The sequence below is a fragment of the Impatiens glandulifera genome, chromosome 5, assembly GCF_907164915.1.
Source record: "Impatiens glandulifera chromosome 5, dImpGla2.1, whole genome shotgun sequence".
NCBI classification, from domain to species: domain Eukaryota; kingdom Viridiplantae; phylum Streptophyta; class Magnoliopsida; order Ericales; family Balsaminaceae; genus Impatiens; species Impatiens glandulifera.
The window spans coordinates 7,816,334-7,840,046 of NC_061866.1; the positions used below are offsets into that span (position 1 = coordinate 7,816,334).

The 23,713-nt window shown below is 29.1% G+C and overlaps 1 protein-coding gene across 2 annotated transcripts; it reads left to right on the plus strand.

The window, feature by feature from the left end:
• The first annotated feature begins 5,581 nt into the window (after positions 1-5,581).
• LOC124939131 (uncharacterized WD repeat-containing protein C17D11.16-like) lies at positions 5,582-14,185 on the plus strand. 2 transcript variants are annotated; one of them, XM_047479641.1, is made up of 17 exons: positions 5,582-5,733; positions 7,147-7,281; positions 7,558-7,769; positions 8,032-8,111; positions 8,233-8,331; positions 8,417-8,537; positions 9,701-9,759; positions 10,530-10,604; positions 11,345-11,415; positions 11,521-11,617; positions 12,650-12,724; positions 12,810-12,908; positions 13,179-13,322; positions 13,417-13,446; positions 13,609-13,671; positions 13,764-13,841; positions 13,931-14,185. In XM_047479641.1, exons 2-17 carry the CDS (start codon positions 7,163-7,165, stop codon positions 14,000-14,002), a joined length of 1,494 nt encoding a protein of 497 aa, XP_047335597.1. In that variant the 5' UTR covers positions 5,582-5,733; positions 7,147-7,162; the 3' UTR covers positions 14,003-14,185. The 2 variants fall into 2 exon arrangements, with proteins under 2 accessions (XP_047335597.1, XP_047335598.1); XM_047479642.1 differs by having other exon boundaries at positions 8,236-8,331.
• Positions 14,186-23,713: the final 9,528 nt, after the last annotated feature.

Here is a 23,713-nt window from a genome sequence, read left to right on the forward strand (position 1 = left end):
TTTTGGAAACTATATAACTTTTTCGAGATGTTGATCGAGAAATGGAAAATGAATTTGTTTATTGAACAAGCCAATTATATTAGGTAAATTTAAAATTTAAGGACAGAAATTGTTATTTTGTTAGTGTTAATCTTTTCTAGAACTCTATTGGTTCAATTCAACATGTATGTAAGAAAAGAGAAAGTTATTTGGTGCAAGTTATTTGGAATTGGAATGAGCTGAAAAATCCTTAGGTATCCCTAACATAACATAACATAACATATCTCTTTCTCATTATTTATACTTTTTCATAATAAGTACCTATAAATATAAAATAAATAAAATCCAAATATTTAATTTAATCTATACTAAATAACTAACTTAATTTACCTAATTAAACTAATTAATTAGAGAAGAAGACAGGAGGTTGCTGTAAAATTAAATTTTGTTTTGATATAGGTTTTGTTTTAAATTGTTGTAAAATTGGGTTGAGTTGGACTCTAATATCATCTTGTTGAAATAAGTTTGTCATTTCAAATAATCAAGTAAAAAAAATAACATTATTTGAGATAATATATGTTTTACACTCTATATTGAGTTATTTGGATGACTTAAGTAAAATGAAAAAAATATAAAAATAAAATAATTTAATGTAATATTTTGATTCATATGATTAGCTAGATGGTAAATTAGTTTGTGAGATATAAAAGTAATTTTAAATAACCAAATATCATATAAGACCTAAAACTCTTTGGGATGGAAACAATTGAGTTTATTCACCAAATTAAATAAACATTATTTTTCAAAATCTCAAAATGTTGGTAGGATTATTGATGCAAATTAAGATATTGGTTTCACACCAAATCTTCTTTGTTAACCTCACATATTAACTAAAACAATATTAAAGAATATGTACAAACTATAAATGATTGTTTAATGGTGATCGTCAATCAAGTTGAGTCGGTAGATTAAATAAATTTAAATTTGATTCTAATACTCAATTATATGTTATCAAAATTTCTATATCCAACCATATATGAGACGGATTAAACTTATGATCATATGTTAAGTTGGTTTGATAATTTTTAGATATTCAACTTTATCTATGAAATAATTCATATTTAACATATATGTAAACTAATTTTAAAATTATTAATTTATAAATATTGTAACCCTCAGAAATCGCTCCCTCCGTAGCTTAGCACGTGACGCGGACACATAGTATTACGGGAAATACCGCGAGGTGGTTCGAAATTCGATGTGTTTCAACCTTGATTTACGTGCTAGACTTCTTTTAAAAGAAAACATTAGTTTAAAAAAAATTAAAATAATACCTGAGAGCTTTGGAATTAATTATGGAAAAATAATTAATTTTATTCAAATTTTAATAATTTGGGGGCCAAATAACCATTTGACAAAACCTGGTTTAAATTAATCAAACATAACTAATTTAAAATATTATTTATTTGAAATCAGAGTCGTCGAAAAATTAATAAAATAATACGTGTATAAACGTATTTATACCAGAATTTCTTTAAGGGGTTCATTTTTTTTGTTGCGCTCTGGAAAAGACTTTCGTGCTATGTTCTCCACGTCCATCAAAGAATATTTAAAATTTTAAAATAAACAAAGTCTGACAATTTAAAATTTATTTGTAAGATTTATTTTCTTTAATTAGTAGTTCAGTTCAGGGGTCCTAAATAAGGATAGGTTTATATTACAAAAATAATTATACAAAATTATTTAGAAGGGCATACTTACGATTGTGTTGATATAATACTGAGTAAAAACCTTAAAAGTATCATACAAGTGTTAGAATTTAAAATTATATTCCAAATAGGGCCTTATCCAAAATATTGTTTTTAAGAAATATCCCTAAAAAATTTAAATACCATTTGTTGACCTTTCGGGATTATTTTGAAAATAAATTCGTGTTCCAAAATTAAAAAATAATTTTAGATTTTGAAAAGTAGAACCAAACATGCTTCTAAAGTCCTCGGGTCTGGGTTCGGTTTTGGTGATCTAGGTTTGGATGGGCTCGGTCTAGACTAGAGTGGTCCAGACTAGGGCTCGAGAGTATGGGTCAAGGGATCGAAAGGTTCGGTCCTGGGTTCGGGAGGCTCGGTTCAAACTCAAGTTGCTCAGTCCTAGGCTTGGGAGACTCGGTCCCAGGTCTAGGTTTCTTCGATCGTGGACCTGGGAGGCTTGATCCTAACTCAAGAACACCGGTCTTGAGTCTCGGTCCTAACTCAAGAATACTAGTCCTCTGTCTCGGTCTTGATCCTAACTCAAGAACACCAGTCCTTGGTCTTGGTCTGGACCGAAGATCCTCGGCTCTATTTCTTGGTCCTAGTCCTACAGGACTCGGTCCTAGGATCGAGTGTTCTTCATTTGTTATGAAGAAATTATAAGTCTCATAACTTTTGATAGAGATCATGAAATCATGATATGTAAGTTGCAGATGATTCATATGATTATGAAGAACAAAAGCCTAACCTAAATCATGATCATTAGATCTTTACAATAATCAATTTCTAAAAACCATTTTTAGGTCAAAATTTGGGATCTTTCAAATTAGGTCGTTTCAATGTCTGATCTTTGTTCCATTAATTTTGAAATGATGATTATAGTTGAACACAACCAAAACAAGAACATCATTCAAACTTTATAACAGTTTTTGAAGATGAATTTAAAATCCAAAATTTTCAAAAATACAGTTTGATCAAACATGATCAAAATGATGTTACATTGATTGAGAAATCATCCCAACATTGTTGACAAACATATTTAGTAGCTATTTGAATAAATAAAAAATCAAGACTAAAACTCAAGAACATGAATTTTCAAAATCCAGATTTTTAATTCAAATTTTTCGTTTTTTGAAATTTAGTTTGATTTGATCGAATTTCTTTCAATAGAAAGTTCATATAACATACAGGGATTAATTCTAAACAAAGAAATCACATAATTAACCCTAAAACAGATCAAACCGATCAAACTTGAAAAATTTTGAAAAAAAATTAAATTCTATATCACAAATCGATATACAAAAGTTCTTGATTCATATCAACAACTGGAGAACACTCCTTGAATGTGTTGGAAGCTTTCCAGAAGTCTGGATCAAAACTGTGGTGGTCGGAGAAGATTTTCACAAAAATCAGTTCTTGGTCGAAATTCAAATCCTTGATTTGTAGTATAATATGTTGTGATTGTTTGATGGATTGATAGAGAAACTCTTAAAGACTATTTATAGTAGCTTAGGTCGGTCGAGGTAGGATAATTCAAGTTCAATTTCGTCATTTGAAATCATATATCTAATCTTATCTTCGATCGTGGCAACCTAGTTTTAGGGCAAGGTGGTCATCCTAGGTATAAAGTTATTGAAGACGAAGATAAGAAGACCATGTGAGTGAAAAAAATCAAAGGAAAAGGATAAGAAACAAAGAAGCTAGAGCTTCTAGAAGAATTGTCACCGATGAATCGCGATTCCGGCGAGCGTCCGATTCCAACTAAGAAAAAGGGTCAAAACAACGTCGTTTCGTGGCGCCGTTAGGCGTTCCGTCTGCGTCCGTCAGCGTCTAGGCAAGCTAGGCTAACGGGGTTTGTCCATCCCGTTCTGTTACAGCGGGCTGTGTTGAGCGTTCCTAAGCGCTAGATGAAAATCCAGCACTAATCCAATAGCTGAGAGCCTGAGAATTTGCATGCATCAATTAAAAATAATTTCGGCTGCACCCGATTATCAGTTTTATTTTTAATAAAAAAGAGTTATTTGAAATCAAATTTTAACCCCTTTCTTGCATTTTTCTTCACCAAAAATTACAAAAAAAATATTTTTAGAAACATAATAAAAATTATGTTCATTTATTTTATTTTGGGTATTTTGGGATATTTATTTAATTGTTTTAAGTCATAAATTATACATAATTTATGTTTAAAATCATAATTAAATAATTTCAACCCTTTTTAGGTTTAGTTTGGGTAAAATAAATACAATATTTTATCCTCAAATTATTTTGGATTTTTATTTAATTTTTCTAATTAGGATTTAATTAGACAATAATTAACCCTAACTTGACCTTTAACCTCTTTTTGGGTAATTTTGAATTTAATATTATTCAAAATATTAATATTATTTATAAAATAGGGTATGTCAAATTTTCATACTTACAAATATAAAAATGCAACCATAATAAAAAATATTTTTTTAAAAAAAAGAAGGTTCATGTATATTAAAAATGATGAAAATCGTTTGAGCACAACGACAAAAGCATGACATGATGAGAAAATAAATAAAAAACAAAAACAAAAACAAAAAAAACGTTACTCAATAGGTTATCGAACTCGTAAGTACTCGAAAAAAAATGATTAACTCCCCGACAGACTCTACTGACTTTCCGGAATAAATATCAGAAAACATCATAATAATACACATCGGACGACTACGATCAATAAAAGTTCAAATAATCCAAATAAGGGTGTTCATCGGTTCAGTTTTCGAGTTATTCGAGTTTATGGTTCGGGTTCTTCGAATTTTTATTTTTTTCAAGCAAATTCAAAAACTGAACCAATTTGAATAAATTTGAATTTGATGAATTCGAATTCGGTTCAAATTTGGTCTAACATTTGATTTAGACCATATATTGAATATCACATACCTATAAGATAAGAGAAATTTTCTTAAGTGAGTTAAGAAAATAAATAAGTTGTTAAATAAATTTTATCTATTTGAATTATAAAAAAAAAGTATAAATCACGCCAACTAAGTTTAGTGACTCACCGTCAATATTCGACAATTGAACAACGACAATTGAACTACGAAAGTAAAACAGTGTTGACGACGACAATATATAGCGGTGAAGAGGTGTTGATGACAGTGTTGATAATACTAGTGAAATAGCTAGATTAATGAATAATTTAAATATTCTTAAAGTTAAAGATGAAGTGAGCAACTAGAAGAACCACAGAAGTCAAGAAGGTGGACGACTAAAAAAGAGAAAAATGAATGATGGATTATGAATTTATTGAATTATTAGGTTGAATATTAGGAACCTAGTAGGAGACCCATAATAATTTAATATATAATATGTAATAAATTATATAATATATAATAAAAATAAATAATAAAAATTGAATTATGTTTTCGTCTTGGTTTTCGAGTTGAAACATAAGCTCGAAAACCAAATCGAAAACCTTATTTGAATTCGAATCAATTTAGAATTTTATTCGAAAAAAAAAAATGTAATTCAAATTCAGTTTATTCGAATTCGGTCGAATATTCGGTTCAGACCAAATATTGAACACCCCTACATCCAAATAATCCACTAAAAAATAGTTGAGATAATATAATCTAAATTTCCTAATAACATATACAAACAATTTTTTTTAATTGATTTTTGTATTAAATAAATTTGGGTCTAACTAACTAAAAAATTATGGAGTCTAACCAACTTTAACAATAAAAACAATATAAATTATTTTCTTATTTTATATACATATTTCTTCTCATATTTATTTATTTTTTATAATAATAAAAACATGATTTAAGGCCCTAATAACTAATTAAAAGCCCATCTCCCAAAGCCCAATTTCAACTTCAAAACCCTCTTAAACCTCTCTCTCTCTTACAGCGGCTACCCCCTTCCTTCTTCCCTCTCTGTTAAGCGGCGCACGGCCACCGTCCACCTGCTCCGGCCACCCGCTCCGGCCACCATTCACTTACTCCGGCGCTCCCTTCCCTGTCGCCGCCCAGCCCAGGTTAGTTAGTTTACCTACTTTACAAATTTGAAATTAGTGTAAGAATGCCTTTAGGTTTAAATTTGATTGTACCTTGAGTCTTGTTTAATTGTTTAGTTATTGATAATGATATGTTTAATTATGTATAATGATAAGTATAATTGCTTTATTTCCCAATGTTGTATTATTGATTAGAAAAATTCAATCTTCCTAATCCAAAGGCTTCAGGAAATCCAAAGAATTTTTGAGAGGTCTCTATCCATTTCCAAAATTGGCCAAGGCAAAGTACCTATTATGATTCTCTCTTTATCAGTTTAGATTCAAGGAAACAGATTTTAATTTGATCAAATGATATTTATCAATTTGATAAAATAAATCTGCATAATTGTCAAAAGTCTTATCTAATAGATCAAATTTCTTGAGATCCGACTCGATTTCCACCAAGAACTCCTTAAGTTTTGAAGTGGGTTGTGCTGACTTTCTAAATTAAAATATAAATCTGCTAGCTCCAAGTCTCATTCTACAAAATATGTAGCTCAATCAAATTATTTTTTTTTATTTGCATGGGAATGCATTTTAAATCAGAGTGTTTTTAGTGAGAATTGAAAGTAATTTTTTTTCTGTTATATCCTTTTCTATTGAACCTGAAATCTCCTCAAATCTTATTGTACCAGATATCCTCTTTCTTAAAAACCAACAAAAAATCAAATATTTATTTGTAGCCACTGCCCAGTAGTATTTAGTTCCACTTAGAAATACTTTTTGATTAAAAAAAGAGAGTTTGAAATACAGATTATTATAAAAGGACGAATTTCCAATTTGGGGCTACTTATTATCGGTCAATTAGTAGTTTGACGATTGGAGAGTCGAAGACCAGTGAATGTCCTAGTCAAATAAACACTGAACATCAATGACTTGAAATTTATTTATAAATATTGCGTATTAAATTTTTATACAGACGTTTGATAGGGAAAATTTTCATTTTGTATAACCTTAACAACAAGAGCCCCAAATTCTGAGGCTTGAAAGAAGAGGTCCAGAATCCAAATTGACTCCCAATTTGGCCAATTATAAATATATTTATGTTTTGCATATACAAAAGTTTTTTAAATGGAGCATTTTTAATACAGGGGTGAAATTTAAAGATATTATAACACTTATAGGGGCTATCCTAAGCTTTTGTTCATCTCCCTCCAATACTATACCTAAAGTCTGCAAAACCCTATGCTTTTGCACAAGTCACCATTATTAGAGACTACTTCAGCTGCCCTAAACTCCTTAGTCGCTGATAGAATATTTGGACATTTCCACACCGTAATTTGACACTTCTCTTAATAGTATAAACTCCTACAATGTTCTGGTTTCATTGGATGATTCTCTTAACTGATTTCCTCCATAGGCATATTGTAATGAATTTTCTTTTTCTATCGCCAGGATCCTACTTTGAAGCATGATATCGTCAATTTCTTGGGTTCCGAAAGGGGTCTCAAAGACTGTCCCAGTCACAGCAGAACCTCCTTCAAAGGAGGAAATTGAAGAGATCTTGAAACTCCATGCTCTTAATGAAAGGTATAGATTATACATTTTACTTTATTCAATTTCTTCCTTCATATTATGCTGCATATTTTACCTGCAAATGGAGGAGGCATGTCTATACGAGATTACTGAAAAATCCTGTTCGGTTTTGGAAAATTTTGAATGTGGAAGGAGGCAAAAGAGAGTCATAGTAGTACATTATTTTTCAGTTCTGAATTTGTGTTATCCTATATTGTTCCTGACCTGCTTGTGCTCACTTTAAGATCATTTTCCCTTTTATTCTCATTTCCTTTTTATGTTTTCTTGCAGGGAAATTGATGGTGAGGATGATGCGGATATGGATGATGCGGATATGGATGATGATTCCTCAAAGCAAGCTGATGAAGTTGCACAAGCCAAAGCGGCAGCAGAGGCTCTAGGAAAACCATCAAAGACAATCGACAGTGATATTCGGAGCATAGCCGATGGCTTGGAGGAACTAGATATGGAACATTATGATGATGAGGATGATGATGATGCTGGTTATCTTTCTCTCTTTACATATATATATATACCTATGTGTGTGTTATACACATAGTGGCATGTGAATTTATTGAACTAATTATTTGTGCTAATTTGGGCTCCACAAAATTATTTAACCTTTATTGAATCTTTATGTACTTTCAAATACATGGGCTAACATAAAGGTTAAATCATTTTGTTGAGCCAAAGTTACTTGCTGAACATTATCACTTGAACCATTTTCTTTTTTTCACTGTTCCTGTTTTTCTTACTTGATTTTAGGTTTTGATATGTTTAGCAAAGGGTTTAGCAATTTATACTACCCTAGTAATGAAATGGATCCAAATCTTAAGGAAAACATCGTAAGTTTCATCATGCCCATACCACTCACCAGCTTCTTATACATCATATCAATGGGTCATACTTTTGTTTGACTGACAATGTTTTTTTCTTTTTCCTGTTTTATTTTTGTGTGGCATTTAGCAGGATGATGATTCTGAGGAGGAGGACGACATAATAATAAAGCCTGACGATGTTGTTATTGTATGTGCTCGTAATGAAGATGAAGTTAGTCATTTAGAGGTATGTATATGTTTAAAAATCCAATGACCTTTATTATCATCACTTTGCTGAGCAACTACTTATTCTAATACCCTCATACAAACAGATATGGATACTTGAGGAAATAGATGGAGATTCCAATATGTATGTTCACCATGATATTATTATTCCTGCATTTCCCCTTTGCACTGCATGGATGGATTGTCCAATTAAGGGTGGAGAAAGAGGTACGGCACATGCCCATTATTTTGACCAAAGATAAGAACAATCTCACTAGTTTTTGTTTGCTTGATCTTTTCTATGATTCTTATTCCTATATGATATTTATCCCTCTACGAAGTCTTTTGTTGTGTTCTTTCATTTTATTTTTGTTTCTCCTGACATGGAATAGAATTTGACTTCCTGTATGACATGTAGGCTTTGTAAGGATATCTATGTAAGTGGTAGAATTGTCCAAAATGCTCTTCATTTTGAAATAAAAGAGTTAGATTAAATGGATATTAAAATTAATTGGTGTGGAAATTTGATGGAAAAAACATACTGAATGTATTAAGATATAAAAGAATAAATGTCAAATAAATGTGATGGAGGAGAGTGTTATAGGTGCATATGTCAGTCTAGGGGCTTGTTTGATATGGTTTTATCTTGTTATAATTTTTTTTTTTAAACTTGTTTGAAAAAACGTGGCTTATTTTGGTTACTTGGGTCAAATGACCAACTATCCATAGTGTTTAATAATTTCAAGTGTTACAAAGAATAAAATAAGGGTATTTTAGTGGATGATCTGATGCAAGAAGATTGATGATGGAATGTTGGTTTATTTTGACTTAATCCACATGAAACAAGACCTCGATTTTCATAATTTTTAATATAGTATTCTTTTTCTCATGCTCCATGTTATTTTAAAGATATAGTAGAGTATTGGTTGCATAACTGCCTATTATTTATCGATCTCAATCAGTGTCTCCCTTTTAGGATGTAATGCAGGCCGAGTTTGATGTTACTCAGAATCTATTTTAATTTGACACTAAAAGCTAAACTAGCAGTTTTACTAGCTAATGAAAATCACGATTCACAATTTTCCTTTGTTTAATAAGTCAAAACTCACCAAAATTTCTGCAGAAAATTATGAGTTATATTCTTTGTTTCTATTGATATAGTTACATTTTACTGTTTTGGAATGAGTCTATTTTATCTCATATATGGAGATAAATTCAGTGTTTAGGAACAATGGTCTATTTTATCTCATCTGAAAGAGGAAGTTCAAACTGTGATGGTAAAATATGTTTTGAAATTAGTGTTTCTATTCAGATTTTGAATAGTTGATTATTTATATCATATTGATGTCTGGGCACACTATTTCTTTCTCAAAGTTTTTTTTTTCTTGCAGGAAATTTTGTAGCTGTTGGATCGATGGAACCATCCATTGAAATTTGGGATCTTGATATTGTATGTTAATCATATAAATGATCTTAGTAATACTTTCATGGGAATAAATCTAAAATCACTCATTCAACTTGGCACTAAGGGTTAAATTACCCACTCTACTTCAAAATGGCTCAAATAGCCAATTGGACTTGACAAACTCTCATGTTTGACCTATAGGCAGATGCCGTCAGTTTGAGTCCATGTGTATCTACATCATGTCACAATATTCACAGATATTCAGCCCTCAGCCAAAACCCTAATTAACATGAAAATAACCGAAACCCATTTTCAACTTGAGAGAAACACTCCTCCAATTACGCGGCCTGGATTCAGCCATTTCTACAACCCCACCAGCTGCCAGTGGTTGGTAGATGTCTGTTTTTTGTTTGTTGAATCCAAATGTCTGTTTAGGATAGCCTCAAAGAGCCTCCACATTATCCACTAAAATGTTAATTTCAAAACCTAGCTTGGGTTTTAAGCGACGATTTGATCATTTCATGATACCTTCATTAATTGATTATGTTATAGTTATTGAATTCACAACTTATCTTGTTTAAGAAAATAAAATAATTTTCTTGGGGAACTATGTTAGACTATTATGCCTTGATGGTGTTAAATGGCATTGTAATGTAATGGATCAATTGAGACAAGTTCAGTTTAGTTGAGCCATTTTGATGTACAGTGGTGCTTTGAGACAGACAAAATGGCTTTGTGATTTAAGATTTATTCCAAATTTAGGTTATATTTAAATCATGTATTTGAAATCTCTTTGTTTTGTCTACTTCTTTTAGATGGATGAAGTCCAGCCAACAATAGTATTAGGTGGCATTTCTGAGAAAAAGAAAAAAGGGAAAAAGGGGAAAAAGGTCAGTCCATTTAACTATTACTTTTTGGAGAGCTTTAGGATGTAGTTGCCTCAATTTTTGCTGCATAATGAAAGTTTTGGGTGCTATTGTAAATCATAATGTTCAGGAACATCGGATGAAGCTGTCTTATCATTTTTTCTTAATATTCGAACACAATTGTAAACCCGTTCTATATTTTATCATGAGTGCTTTCCACATGCATAGCTTTTTATATTATCTCAACTTGCTTACAGATGCATAGTGTACCGTTTGAGTACTGTCAGTAGATCGTTATTCCCGTGCACAGTGACTGAACTATTACTTGTTCTTTATGATTGAGATCAAGATACTTACACTTTTTTAATTTTACAATGATTGTCTTCTAGCATTTATTATAGGGCCTGTTTCCATATGCTTCCTCTATATAATATTTTTATGCCTTTCCAGTCTGTTGCTTAGTTTGTGCTTGGATATGTCATAGTTGTTTTAAAGTCCAGCAAATGAGTGATCTGAATCAGATTCCCAGACCTTTTTATGTCTGCGTGATTAGTACTTGGGGCACACATCTTTTAATTTTTCATTTCATTGTTGTTGGTTATCATGTTAGCAATGTTAAGTTTGATTACTCATACAAAGAAGTTTAAATTTCCCCTAAGCTCATATTGATTTTACTTATTAGTGACATTGTTTATTTCAAGGATTCACTGAAAAAAAATGTCATTTCAACCTTCTTGATTTGTTTTTGTATTTTTCTTTTTTAGAAATCTATTAAATACAAGAAAGACAGTCACACTGATGCAGTTCTTGGCCTTGCTTGGAATAAGGAATACAGGTCAGCATATGACCAACTTTTTTGTGTCTTGTTATATGGTTATTTTTATCTACCTGTTTGTGATGTTCTTTTCTTTTGTTTTCCCCTTTTAAACTGCTCTTATAGAAACCTCCTTGCAAGTGCTAGTGCTGACAAACTGGTAAAGATATGGGATGTTGCTACTGAAATATGTACCACCACGATGAATCATCATTCAGACAAGGCAAGATCAATAAATTCTTCTCTATTTTTCATTATCTGAATCACTACCTTCTACTTGGCGACAAAATAAAAGAACTTGTATTAATATCGTACATGAAGCACCTCTTCTAGGAGAATGTAATGCTTATAATTATCATGATGCAGATAAGTATTAAGGAGAAAACCTTTATGTTCTGCACTAAGATGGTAGTTCTTGTTTCTTACTTTTTCAATTGGCCTGTTTGCCATAGAGACAAATTTAAACCCACTTGAAAACATTTGTAAGTTATGTTTTTGTATCCATATCCGATCCATATGAGAAACAAACCAATAAATTTCTGAATTTGGATCTGTATCTGACTAAGTTTAGTTTTTAAATATAATCTCATCTAGATACGATTATGTATCATGAGGTTTCCAGATGAGGCCATAGTAGTGCGACACAACATCTTTTCATGTTCAATAGGTATCATGGTTGATCATGAATATATCATGGTGTATAAAGCCTTTTCTTATTGTTCTTTTGAGTTCTTTGACATTCTAATAGAAATGACATGTTATCAATATACATGGTGGGTATGCATATATTTAAGTTATGTTTGATAGTTTCACTTATCACCCGATATATTTAGGTAACAAGATTATGATGATACAAATAAATACTCAATTCATATTTAGTCTACCATAAGTTGAACTAGTAGTCATAATGAGCCTATTTATTACCACATTTTAGGATGATCATGATATAAAAAATGTAGCATTTGTTCCAAAAATCACCATGATGTGAAAAATAGTTTGTATAATTATCACCAAAATAATCTTTATACCAGATGAAGCCAAAAATGCCACTATAGTTTTTGTAAATTTGAATGATGATCTAGAAAACAATCTTACAGCAAGTGAAAAAAAATACTTTATTTGGACCCTATTTGCACAAAATAGGGCGGGATAGTAGTTTATGCCTCATACGATTAGGGTGTTTTTTTTTCTGTATATTATCGCTTCGCTCATCATATGCTTGTGTTCCTTACATATTTGAATATTTCTTTAACAGGTCCAATCCGTCGCATGGAACCATCATGCTTCACAAGTTCTTTTAACTGGTTCTTTTGATCACTCTGTAGTTATGGTAAAAACTATAACTATTTTCTTTTGTGGGTGCTTGTTCTATTAGTAAACATGGTTTAAGATAAATTGTTTGATCTATTATGCAGAAAGATGTAAGAACACCTGATCATGCCGGATTTAGATGGTCAGTGTCATCTGATGTTGAAACTGTGGCTTGGGATCCACATACAGAGCACTCTTTTGTGGTTTGTAACTTCTCTCTATTCAGTTCTTTTTAGCAATGAAAATTTATGTTATTTAAATATCCAAGTGGTTATTTTCAAATAACCTTGTTTGATGGATGTTATTGAAAATCATGTTATTTGGGTAAAAAGACATTCAGAGTACACCTTCCATTTGGAGACCCTTATTTTCAGGTGTTTCCAAATGGGTGAGAGAGACCTATGTAGCCATCTATTTTCCGAGTTTTAGAAAGCCCCTCAAATTAAAATTATTCTTTTGGTCATGTATTCCAGGCCAGTCTTGAAGATGGTACAGTAGTTGGATTCGATTTGCGAGCTGCTACTTCTAATCCATCTTCTGATTTGAAGTCAGTCTTCACTCTACACGCCCACGACAAAGCAGTTTGCTCCATATCCTACAATCCTGCGGCACCAAATGTACACATCCGAGTTTACCTTAGTAATTTCATTTGAAGATTTTATTCAATCTGTAAATTGACCTCATTTTTTTTATCTATGTCTCCATGAACAGCTTCTTGCTACTGGATCAACAGACAAAATGGTACTTCCCTCTTTCCTGAATGTTTATTTATCTCCACGATTAAGTTGAATCATATAAGCCTGGCTATCGATTAGCGATGGAGTTAATAAGCTTATCACGATCAAATATATATTAGCAAATAATCTGGAGGGATTAAGCTGAATCAAACTTCTTCTTCTGCAGGTCAAACTATGGGATTTATCAAATAACCAACCATCATCTGTTTCATCTAAGAACCCTGGTGTTGTATGTGTTCTCAACTCCTCTTTGGACAGTTTTTGTAGAGAATCTTAATTATCCCTAAACATGGTTCCTTATTTTTCTATCAAATGTTTCAGGGAGCCGTTTTCTCCATTTGTTTCTCGGAAGAGAGCCCGTTTAAACTGGCTATAGGAGGCTCTAAGGGAAGATTAGAAGTAAGTGTACTAACCATTTATTTATGTAATATGCTTCTTTCATAGTACCGTTTATTTTGATTAACATTTTTGTGCAACTTTGTTTGCAGATTTGGGATACGATTGAGGAGGATGCTGTCGTCAAGAAATATGGAAAGTTTAGAAATCAGAGAAAACCATAAACTGTTAGTTACTTTTCGAGGCTCTCGCTTGCGTGTCCTAAAGTTTTGTTGTGTGTTTCGTCTTTATTTTAGCTTTTTTAAAGAAATATATGTTGTGAGACCAAAATATTTCTGTTTGCTATTTTTTGTCACTATGAATTGGTTATCTATTGCAGCATTGCCATCATATATGGCCATTTGAATACCTTGTTTCATGATTGTGCTCCAAATTGTTGTAAAATTGGATTTATGGTAAGATAGATTTAAAATGAAACGAACATAAAAAAATATTACAAACGTACACCACCCTAGGGAATGTTTGATTTCCAGGACTATTTAATTATACATCTATTCAATTTTACTTTGTTATTTCTTTTTAACTCACATTCATTTGTTTGATTAAAATATTTTATTATTTCATTTTAAATTAATAAAATTGAAAGAATCACAGTAGCAAATAGTCAAGGATATTTATATATGAACATTTTGACGAAATTTGGAACGTAGTAAATGATTTAGTATGTTATTTTTCAAAGATTTTTTCAATTAGTAACTTCGTCTCAAAAATCGGTTTTCCTTTTATAAGATACTTTATATTTATGTTTTATTGTTATTATAGTAAATTTATATAACATAATTAAATAAAATTATATAAAGAATTAGAAAAAAAAAATAGACAGAGGATTGATGAATAAAAAGAAGTGATTAAAAAACGCATCAATTTAAATGTGAGATTATAACCTACACTCTAAAAAATTGTAATTTAAATGTAAAACATATGTTTATTATAATTTTTTTTAATTTAAATTATTATATTAGCATATAATTGAGATTATAAGTTGAATGAAATATAGCATTTAACTCAGGTTATAAGAGTATGTCTAGTACAGAAGACCTTTACCTATTTATTTTGTCAAATCATTCTTCCACCACAGCTGAAAGCGGATCCTTTTCTTTGAATAATTAAAATGTTATTTTTATTTGATACTATTTTAAATATTAAAAAATTACATAATTAATAAAGCTTGTATATTATATTATTTAATAATTAATAAAGTTAGAGTTGGGCATGTCCGGCATAAAGAGCGCTGCATTCCTTTTGTTTTTACACAACGCAGAAAATTAACAAAAACAATGACCGATTTTTTACACGCTGTTCGATGCGGACATAAATTATGCGCGGCATGTTTTCTAATACCCTGCAATAAAATTATATTTAAAAAAATATTGTTAGCATCGAGATAAAAATAAAAAAATAAAAACCTAAAAGAGGAGCATTGTACTGGGGAAGGGCAGTAGTGTTAATAAAATAATAATAATAATAAATGGACAGTATCTGTGGGTGGGTGTGCAAAATCTAAAGCTCATCAAAGTTTAGTCAATTTGACCAAACCTCCTCCAGGGCCTTGTTCGGTTGCTTATTTGAATATTTTTCAAATAATAACTTTTCATTTATTACCTTATCAATCAAACTATTTAATGTTATTTTTTTTATCCAATTTAAATAAATAATCAAAAGTGCCCTGTCTTCTCCTTCGGCCACGCTCAGTCCACAACGGACCTTATTTTATTTTATTTTTAATAATATAGTTATAACAAGTAGCATTTTTCTTTTGAATTAAAAAAGAAATGGTACTTTTTTTTTTTGTTTTGTTTTCAAATAGATCGGCTATAAATAAACATATAATAGTCGGCCAATCCTATCAGCCACTCATTCTTCATGGTCCATTTCTTTCCACCGACGTAGTTTTAATGTCTTTTTTATGTGTGGAAGAATCTGTAAAGCTCAGGAGGGATAGCGCCCTGTTCCGGTTTCGTGGTTCTACTTAGCCTGCGACGGTGACGCTGTCCATCCTGAGTTTCATGGTTTCTTCTTCCTCTCTGAGCCGAAACTGTCCATGCTCAATCATTATTATTAATATCACCTCTTGTTCTTCATTAGTCTTTCAAAATATCTGTCAATTTGATAGGTTAATAAGGAAACATATTCATATTTTACTCTGTTTTTTTTCTTGTTTTTTATTCAGAAGGAAGACAACCACTGCTTCTTGATCATCCAAGAACAGGTCAGGTCTTAAAAATGGAACCCCTAAATGATCAAATATCAATATCCGGGCGGGCGACTAATGAGTTAAACATATAACCCGAAAATAGTATTTCGGGTTCGAACAAAAACTCAGGGTTGGTATAACGTGTAAATATAAATTTTAATGTATAGTTTCATAAATAATAATTTGAATGTCAATTATTTAAAATGTGTTTTAAAACATAAATTAATTATTTGAAAAAAATAGTTAAATTTGTTTTATAAAGTTATTAATTTATTTAATATATATATATATATATATATATATATATATATATATTAAGTTAGTTAAATATGGTAAATGTGAAATTTTATAATTTTTAAATATTATATAAGAATTTATACCTAATTATTTAATTAGGTATATGATATTTATTATTATATATAATTAAAATTAATGGAGATTTTTTATGATAAAATAAACTTTTTTTTAAAAATGTTTTATTAATTTTAAAATTTTAGAGTGATTTAAGATTTTTTTAAAATAATTTAATGATATACAAATATTAATCTTGCAATTATTTTTTTAGGAAAAAATTATTATAATTGATATATTATTAATTTTTTATTTAATATAATTAAAAGAAGTTTGAGATTTTTTATGATCAAATAAATTTCTACACCATTCATTATTTGCATTTTTTTTAATTAATATTAATTTTATAAATTAAATTTTTATTTAATTACTAATATTAATTTAATCTTTTTATTTTATAATTTTTTTTATTAGGTAAAATTTCATATTAATTTGTAAAATTTTGGAGTGATTTAAAATTTTTTAAAATAATTTGATGATAAACAATTAAATATATTATCAATATGAGATTTGGGAGAGACATGATAATTTGATAATGTTAATGTAAATGTGGGTAGTTTGAATAAAAAAATAGAAAAGAAAGTGAAAAATATGGGTAACAACTAATCCAATTATAAATATATATATTATTATATTATTAAAATTAAAATTATTATCATATATTTATTATTTAATATATTAACAATAATTGAAATTATAAATAATTAAAAAAATTAATAAGTAATTAATAAAAGTAATATCTAAAAAAATTATTAATATACTCACCTTTCTATTCATATAATTTATTTATTTTATTTATATTTTATTTTAATTTATATTATTTAAGTTAATATTTTTAATATTGTATTTTAGTATGTTTAATTTTAATTATAATTATTACATTTATGAAATTAAATAGTTTATTAATTAAATAAAATTGTAATAGGTTTAAAAATGTTAATGTGAGTAGTTTAAGTCATGTGACTAATTGTGTTTATTTTGTTTCGTGTGTATACTCGTGTTTGTGTCGTGTTTATACTTGTGTCGTGTCTATACTCGTGTTGTGTCTATGTCGACTTGTAACCGTATTACGATCGTATAAACTCATAATCGTGTCGTGATCGTGTTGTTTCGTGCTTGTAACGTGTCAACCCAAGACCCGAGTGAGATAATATCGTATCGTGTCGTTACGTACAAATATCGTGTTGAATCGTGTCGGTTCATATTTATCTAACTCATTGCCCAACTCTAATTGGTTCATGGTTTATTCTTCCTTTCTGAGTCGAAACTGTCAATGCTCATCTCTTGTTCTTCATTAGTCTTTCAAAATATCTATCAATCAGTTAACAAGGAAATAAATTCATATTTTACTCTGTTTTTTGTCTTGTTTTTCTTCATGACGACTGCTTCTTGATCCTCCAAGAACAGGTCAAGTCTTAAAAATGAAACCTTAAAGGATCGAGATATCAATATCTGAGCGACTAATGGGTTAAACATATAACCCAAAACACACTGAAACGTGCAGTATTTCGAGTTCGAACACAAGAACTCAGGGTTCAGTATATCCAAATCTTTTTACAGCTAGACTAAAAACTGATAAAATTTGATGAAAAACAATATTTGTATTATGGGAATTGATTCACAAATAAAGAAGATAATATAGTGTGTAAATGTAATGAAGAAACTTCTAATTATTGAGCTTGTTTGTTTGATATAGAGCTGGGCAATAGATTAGCTAAATATGAACCGACACGATCCAACACGATATTTGTACGAAACGACACGATACGATATTATCTCACTCGGGTCTTGGGTTGACACGATACAAACACGAGACGACACGATTATGAGTTTATACGATCGAAACACGGTTACGAGTCGACACGGACACGACACGAGTATAGACACGACACAAGTATAAACACGACACGAGCACGAGTATACACACGAAACGACATAAACACAATTAGTCAAATGACTTAAACTATCCACATTAACATTCTCTAAACCTATTACATTTTTATTCAATTAATAAATTATTTAATTTCATAAATGTAATATTTATAATAAAAATTAAACACACTAAAATATAATATTAAAATAAAATATTAACTTTAATAATATAAATTAAAATAAAATATAAATAAAAAATAAATTATATAAATAAAAATGTGAGTCTATTAATAATTCTCTTATATATTATTTTATTAATTACTTATTAATTTTTTTATTATTTATAATTTTAATTATTATTAATACATTAAATAATAAATATATGATAATAATTTTAATTTAATTTTAATAATATATATTTATATATTTTACCCACTTTCCTACTTTTTATCCCATTTTTTTTCTCAAACTACCCAATTTTACATTAACATTATCAAAATGGCCACGTCTCTCTGTAAATATATTTACATTTTCATTAAATTTATAAATTATTTAATTTTATAAATGTAATATATATAATTAAAATAAAATATAAATATTAAATAAATTATATGAATAAAAATTTGAGTCTCATAATAATTATCTCACATATTACTTTTATTAATTTACATATTATTTTTAAAATTTTAAATTATTTTAAAATTTTAATTATTATTAAAACATTCAAACAAAATATATGATAATAATTTAACTCGATAATATAATAATATTTTATAACTTTTACTAAAATATAATTTAATATATTTTAATATATAAATAAATAATTAACATGAGTGTCAAGACACGATTGTGTTGACACAATAACAAAATCTAGTCGGGATAACACGAAATACGAATTTAAACACGAGTCAGTACGACACGAATAAACTCGTGGACACGAATAACACAACACGAAAGAGTCTGTGAATCATAATATTTTGAGTGGGTCAAGACACAATACGACACACATAAGATTTAGACACGACACAACACGACACGATTGAGAGTCTAACACGACTTGTCCGAGTCGAATACGAACGTTTATGTACGATGCTTAAGTCTAGTTTGATATATGTTAATTTATTTGCATGGATTATTTAAAAAATAAAATATGTGAGTTAAATAAAGAGGGAATTATTTAGGTTATATGATTAAAATGATGGTTATAAAATTTTATAAAATAAATAAAAGTAAACTATTTTAGTTACATTTTTTTTATTAATTAATTTATTAATCAAAATATTAAACTATTATCAATTTTATTTTTATTTATTAAATATTTAAGTTTTCTTATCAAATAATTTAATTTATTGTGTGTTTAAAGGGAAACAATGGTTCCTACTAAACTAAGATGACTTCTTATAGGTATTAAAAAAGAAATTATTATGTGTTCAATTATTTATAAAGTTTTAATTCAATAAACTTGATTTAATTTGGCAAGAAAACACAACAAACTATCATAACTTGTTTTAGAAATATTATAATTCTTCTGAAACAAAGGAAAATTAACATCGTCAATCACTCATTCTCGAAAAGAATGTTTGATTGATACATTTATCTTTAGAGGATTTGACTTATTTGTTACAATCTTATTTTTTTGATTTTTGTAAACACTAAAATCAATCATTTGCCTAATTTCTCTAAAAGTTTATTTAAAAAAATAACATTTTCATCTGATTCAATCAAATATATCATACCAAAAACAAATACTCACTTCTTATTTAAAAAAAAAAATTACAATTAGGTTATAATTATAATTATGTTAAGATAGGGAAGGAAAATTTATGCAAAATACATATATTCAATTGAAACATGTACATATGTGCTAGAGATTTATTGGATAAGAGAACCCAACAAATGTGGCTCGTTGGAAAAGTTGACTTAAGAGACCAAACAATTATGGGTTCGATTCTCATCAAAAATACTTTTTTGAATAGAAGCTGAGAATCATGATTGTTGGGTTGGGTGTTATTCTAGTTCACTTTAATTCAAAAAAAATTAGATAAAAAATGCCAACTATTGAAACATGTACAATATTGTGTTAATCTTGATGGTAAGATATTCTAGATTATACTTTTATAAGCGAGTGGTATATCTCGTACCAAATATATTGCGACATCCTTACAAGTGAGGTGCTTTAAGTAACTTAGCTATGCTTAAGTTATAGACAACATGTAAAAAGACAAACACATTTTGGTGATTAGAGGATGTGAAACATATGAACATGTTTGAAATAGTAAATGAAATGGGCCATCACTCTTCAGGAAATAATGAATTGTACTAAACTTACTAGTTTCTCCACGAAAATGGTTAGTCCCATGGAAAAAATCTATCTAAAAGACAAAAAAAAAATGACGGAATTCGATTCTTATTAAAAGCGTTTTAAAATGGAAGTATTTTACCATTCATGACTTTCCATAATCATTCTTATTCTGTTAAACATAGTTGCCCAAACACTTTAGAATAATGGTTCACACTAGATTAGCTTAGTCTGCATATGATAATCAACCCATTTACATTGTTTTCAATAAATGTATATTAATATTTAATTAATAGATTGAATGAGAAAATAAGTGGAAAGATATTTAATAGTATTTGATGTCTATTTGAATTAAATTTTTAAGTTTTAAAACAATGCCATATATTAGACAAACTCAAAATCATTATATAATCTACTCAATAATATAATCTTTTTATGCAATTTTATATTGATATAATATATGTTTATTTGAAGACAGACACATAAACTATACTACATTTTTTTATTTATAAATAATTAATTCTCATTTAATTCAATGAGGAGTAACACATAGGAAATTAATTACTAAGTAATATAAAATAAAACTTATAAAATTAATACAAACAATAACATCAACTCAAATTTAAATAATGAAAAAAAAAACATACTAAAAAAACCAATAAACAAAATACCAAGAAATAATATATTTTCAACCTCTCAATAAGTTTAGTAAGGAGAGAAAAAAATGATTAAAGAAAATAACTCCATGTTTATATTACTAATTTTATATTATTAGTACAGTATAAATTTATTTATATATATATATTAAATCTAGCAAAAATAAAAAATAAAAAATAAAACATATATATTATTTAATTGAATTATAATAAGAGAAATTTTAATGCAAATTTTAAAAAGGCGTGAATAAATATGGCTAGGCTTTGATAATTGATAATCCTGGTGAGGTTTAAGTCACATTGGTCACCAAATTCAATTGAAATGCTTTTCGATGAGATGTCTTTGACATGAAAAATGCCTACTCAATTTGTCTCCTTTCCAATTTTAAATATATAAATATATAATATTTTAAGATATTTTCATATTTTCGACAAAACGATCAGACAATCGAACGCTAACGATTTTAGCGAGAATTATAGTCGGTGAATCTTCGCGGCGTTCTCTACAATTCAACCAAGATCTTTGTTTGGACTTATATCAAATACTCGTTTGAGTATTTCATTTCTGTAAGATGTTCTTGTTATTATACTTGTTTCTATAACAATCATTTTTTTTAAATGGCTTACGCCACTAACTAAAAAGACCCGAAAAGGATAAAAGGAGTAAAAGAGCTGAAATTGAGATTACAATAATTTGCTCAAAGTCAACACACAATGGTCATGAGTAGAGGTGTTCAACCGGTCGGTTAACCGGTCGGTTAACCGGTTAGCTGGTTAAACGGTTCCGGTTAAATCCGGTTTTAACTCTTATTTTATAAACCGGTTAACCGACTAGTATTGGAATCGATTTTTACCGGTTTTGTTCTACTAATTTCCGATCGGTTAACTGGTTTAACCGTGAACGGATAATTCAAAATTTTAAATTAATTATTAAATTTATTTAAAGATTTTTTTTCAAAATCTTTGTTTGTGTCGTATTTTTATGCTATTCTTATTTTTTTTTTCTATGTTATAATATATTATACTATATTATTGTTATAATATATTATATTATATTATATTATTTTATTGTTATAATATAATATATTATAATAATATTTCAATATATTTAAAAATATGTTATAATATATTATATTATTATAACAATATAATATATTTTAAAAGTTTTCATTTTTAAATTAGTAGTGATATAAATTAATTTTTTTAAAATAACTTTATAAAAATTATAATTTAAAATATAAAAATAAATAATATATATATATATATTATTAAATATTATTTATAATATATCTAATATTTACAAAAATAACTAATATAAATATATATGTGATTAAATTATTACCGGTTTACCGGTTAAATCGCTAAAAAAATAGTTCAACCGATAACCAAACCGTTTAACTGGTAAAAAAACCGGTTAACTCGAACCATTAGAACCGGTTAACCAATAAACCGGTAAGCTATCGATTCGGCTGGGTTATCAAATTTCCGTTTATTTGCACAATCCTAGCCAAAAGAAATTCACAGTTGACATAAGAAACGCACACAAACATGAAATCAAAGTACAAAATTAATAAGGAATGAAACTAGCAATTAATCAATTAAAACAAGACCATAGAGAATATTTTCTCAGAATCGCCTCTCTTGTCTTTTCCCTTATTATTTCTTTCCTTCATTCTTGTCACCCTTACGTCTTTTGGGATATATTTTTCCGGATAGAGTTTCAGCTTCTTCGTCTTCGCTAGCTTCTCTTGTCACTTTTTTCCTTTGGGCTTGAGTTTGGAATTGAGCATATGAGTTGTTTCCCTTAAGGTGGTTTCTTTGACAAAGATGCGGCTTTCTTTGGTTTCAAAGCTCATGGTTTTCAAGATGCTTTGGCTTTCGCTATCATTTACGTCGATGTTGGGCTTTTCGAACCTAATTAGTGGGAAAGGCCCTCAATTTCAGGCTCGGTGGGTTCGGGATCAGTTTGGTTCTTGTTCACGTGTTCGTTGTGCCTTTCATTTACTTTGAGGATCACGATATAAGATTTCTTGACCATCTTGACATTCTCTTTTTCGAGGGTGGCCATAGACTACTTTTCCCCGTCCTCTTTTTCCGGTTGCTCGTACATGACTTCAATGGTGGTCATATTTCCACTCTGACATCTTAGCTCAAATTTTTCTGGTTTTGTACTCGTTGAGTCGATCTCAATACAAATGCGGGCAAACGTGAACCGTTCAAACGAGTCAAAGTCGGGATCGAGCTTAAGCGACTTTCCAATGAGTCCGATGAGATAGACAAGTGCTTTGGCATTACAAAGGTGCAGTGGGATGTTTCTCAGTCTCACTCACACTTATTTAGATAGTGGCAGTCTGCTATTGATGTTCATTTCTTCATTCCATTTGGCGAGCTTGAAACATAAATTGAACATGAAGGTGAAATCTAAGTCGGCAATGGTTTGGGCTTCGGTCTCCGTGCCAAAAGTGAGGAAGAAATAGCCAAAGTCGTTGACTTTAACCTTTTT

Bases quoted from the DNA above. Each gene is read 5' to 3' on its own strand.
- LOC124939131 (XM_047479641.1), top strand. From the start codon at position 7,163: ATGATATCGTCAATTTCTTGGGTTCCGAAAGGGGTCTCAAAGACTGTC. The intron at 8,112-8,232 runs GTAAGTTTCATC...TGTGGCATTTAG, and splicing joins CAAATCTTAAGGAAAACATC to CAGGATGATGATTCTGAGGA. The intron at 13,323-13,416 runs GTACACATCCGA...CTCCATGAACAG, and splicing joins ACAATCCTGCGGCACCAAAT to CTTCTTGCTACTGGATCAAC.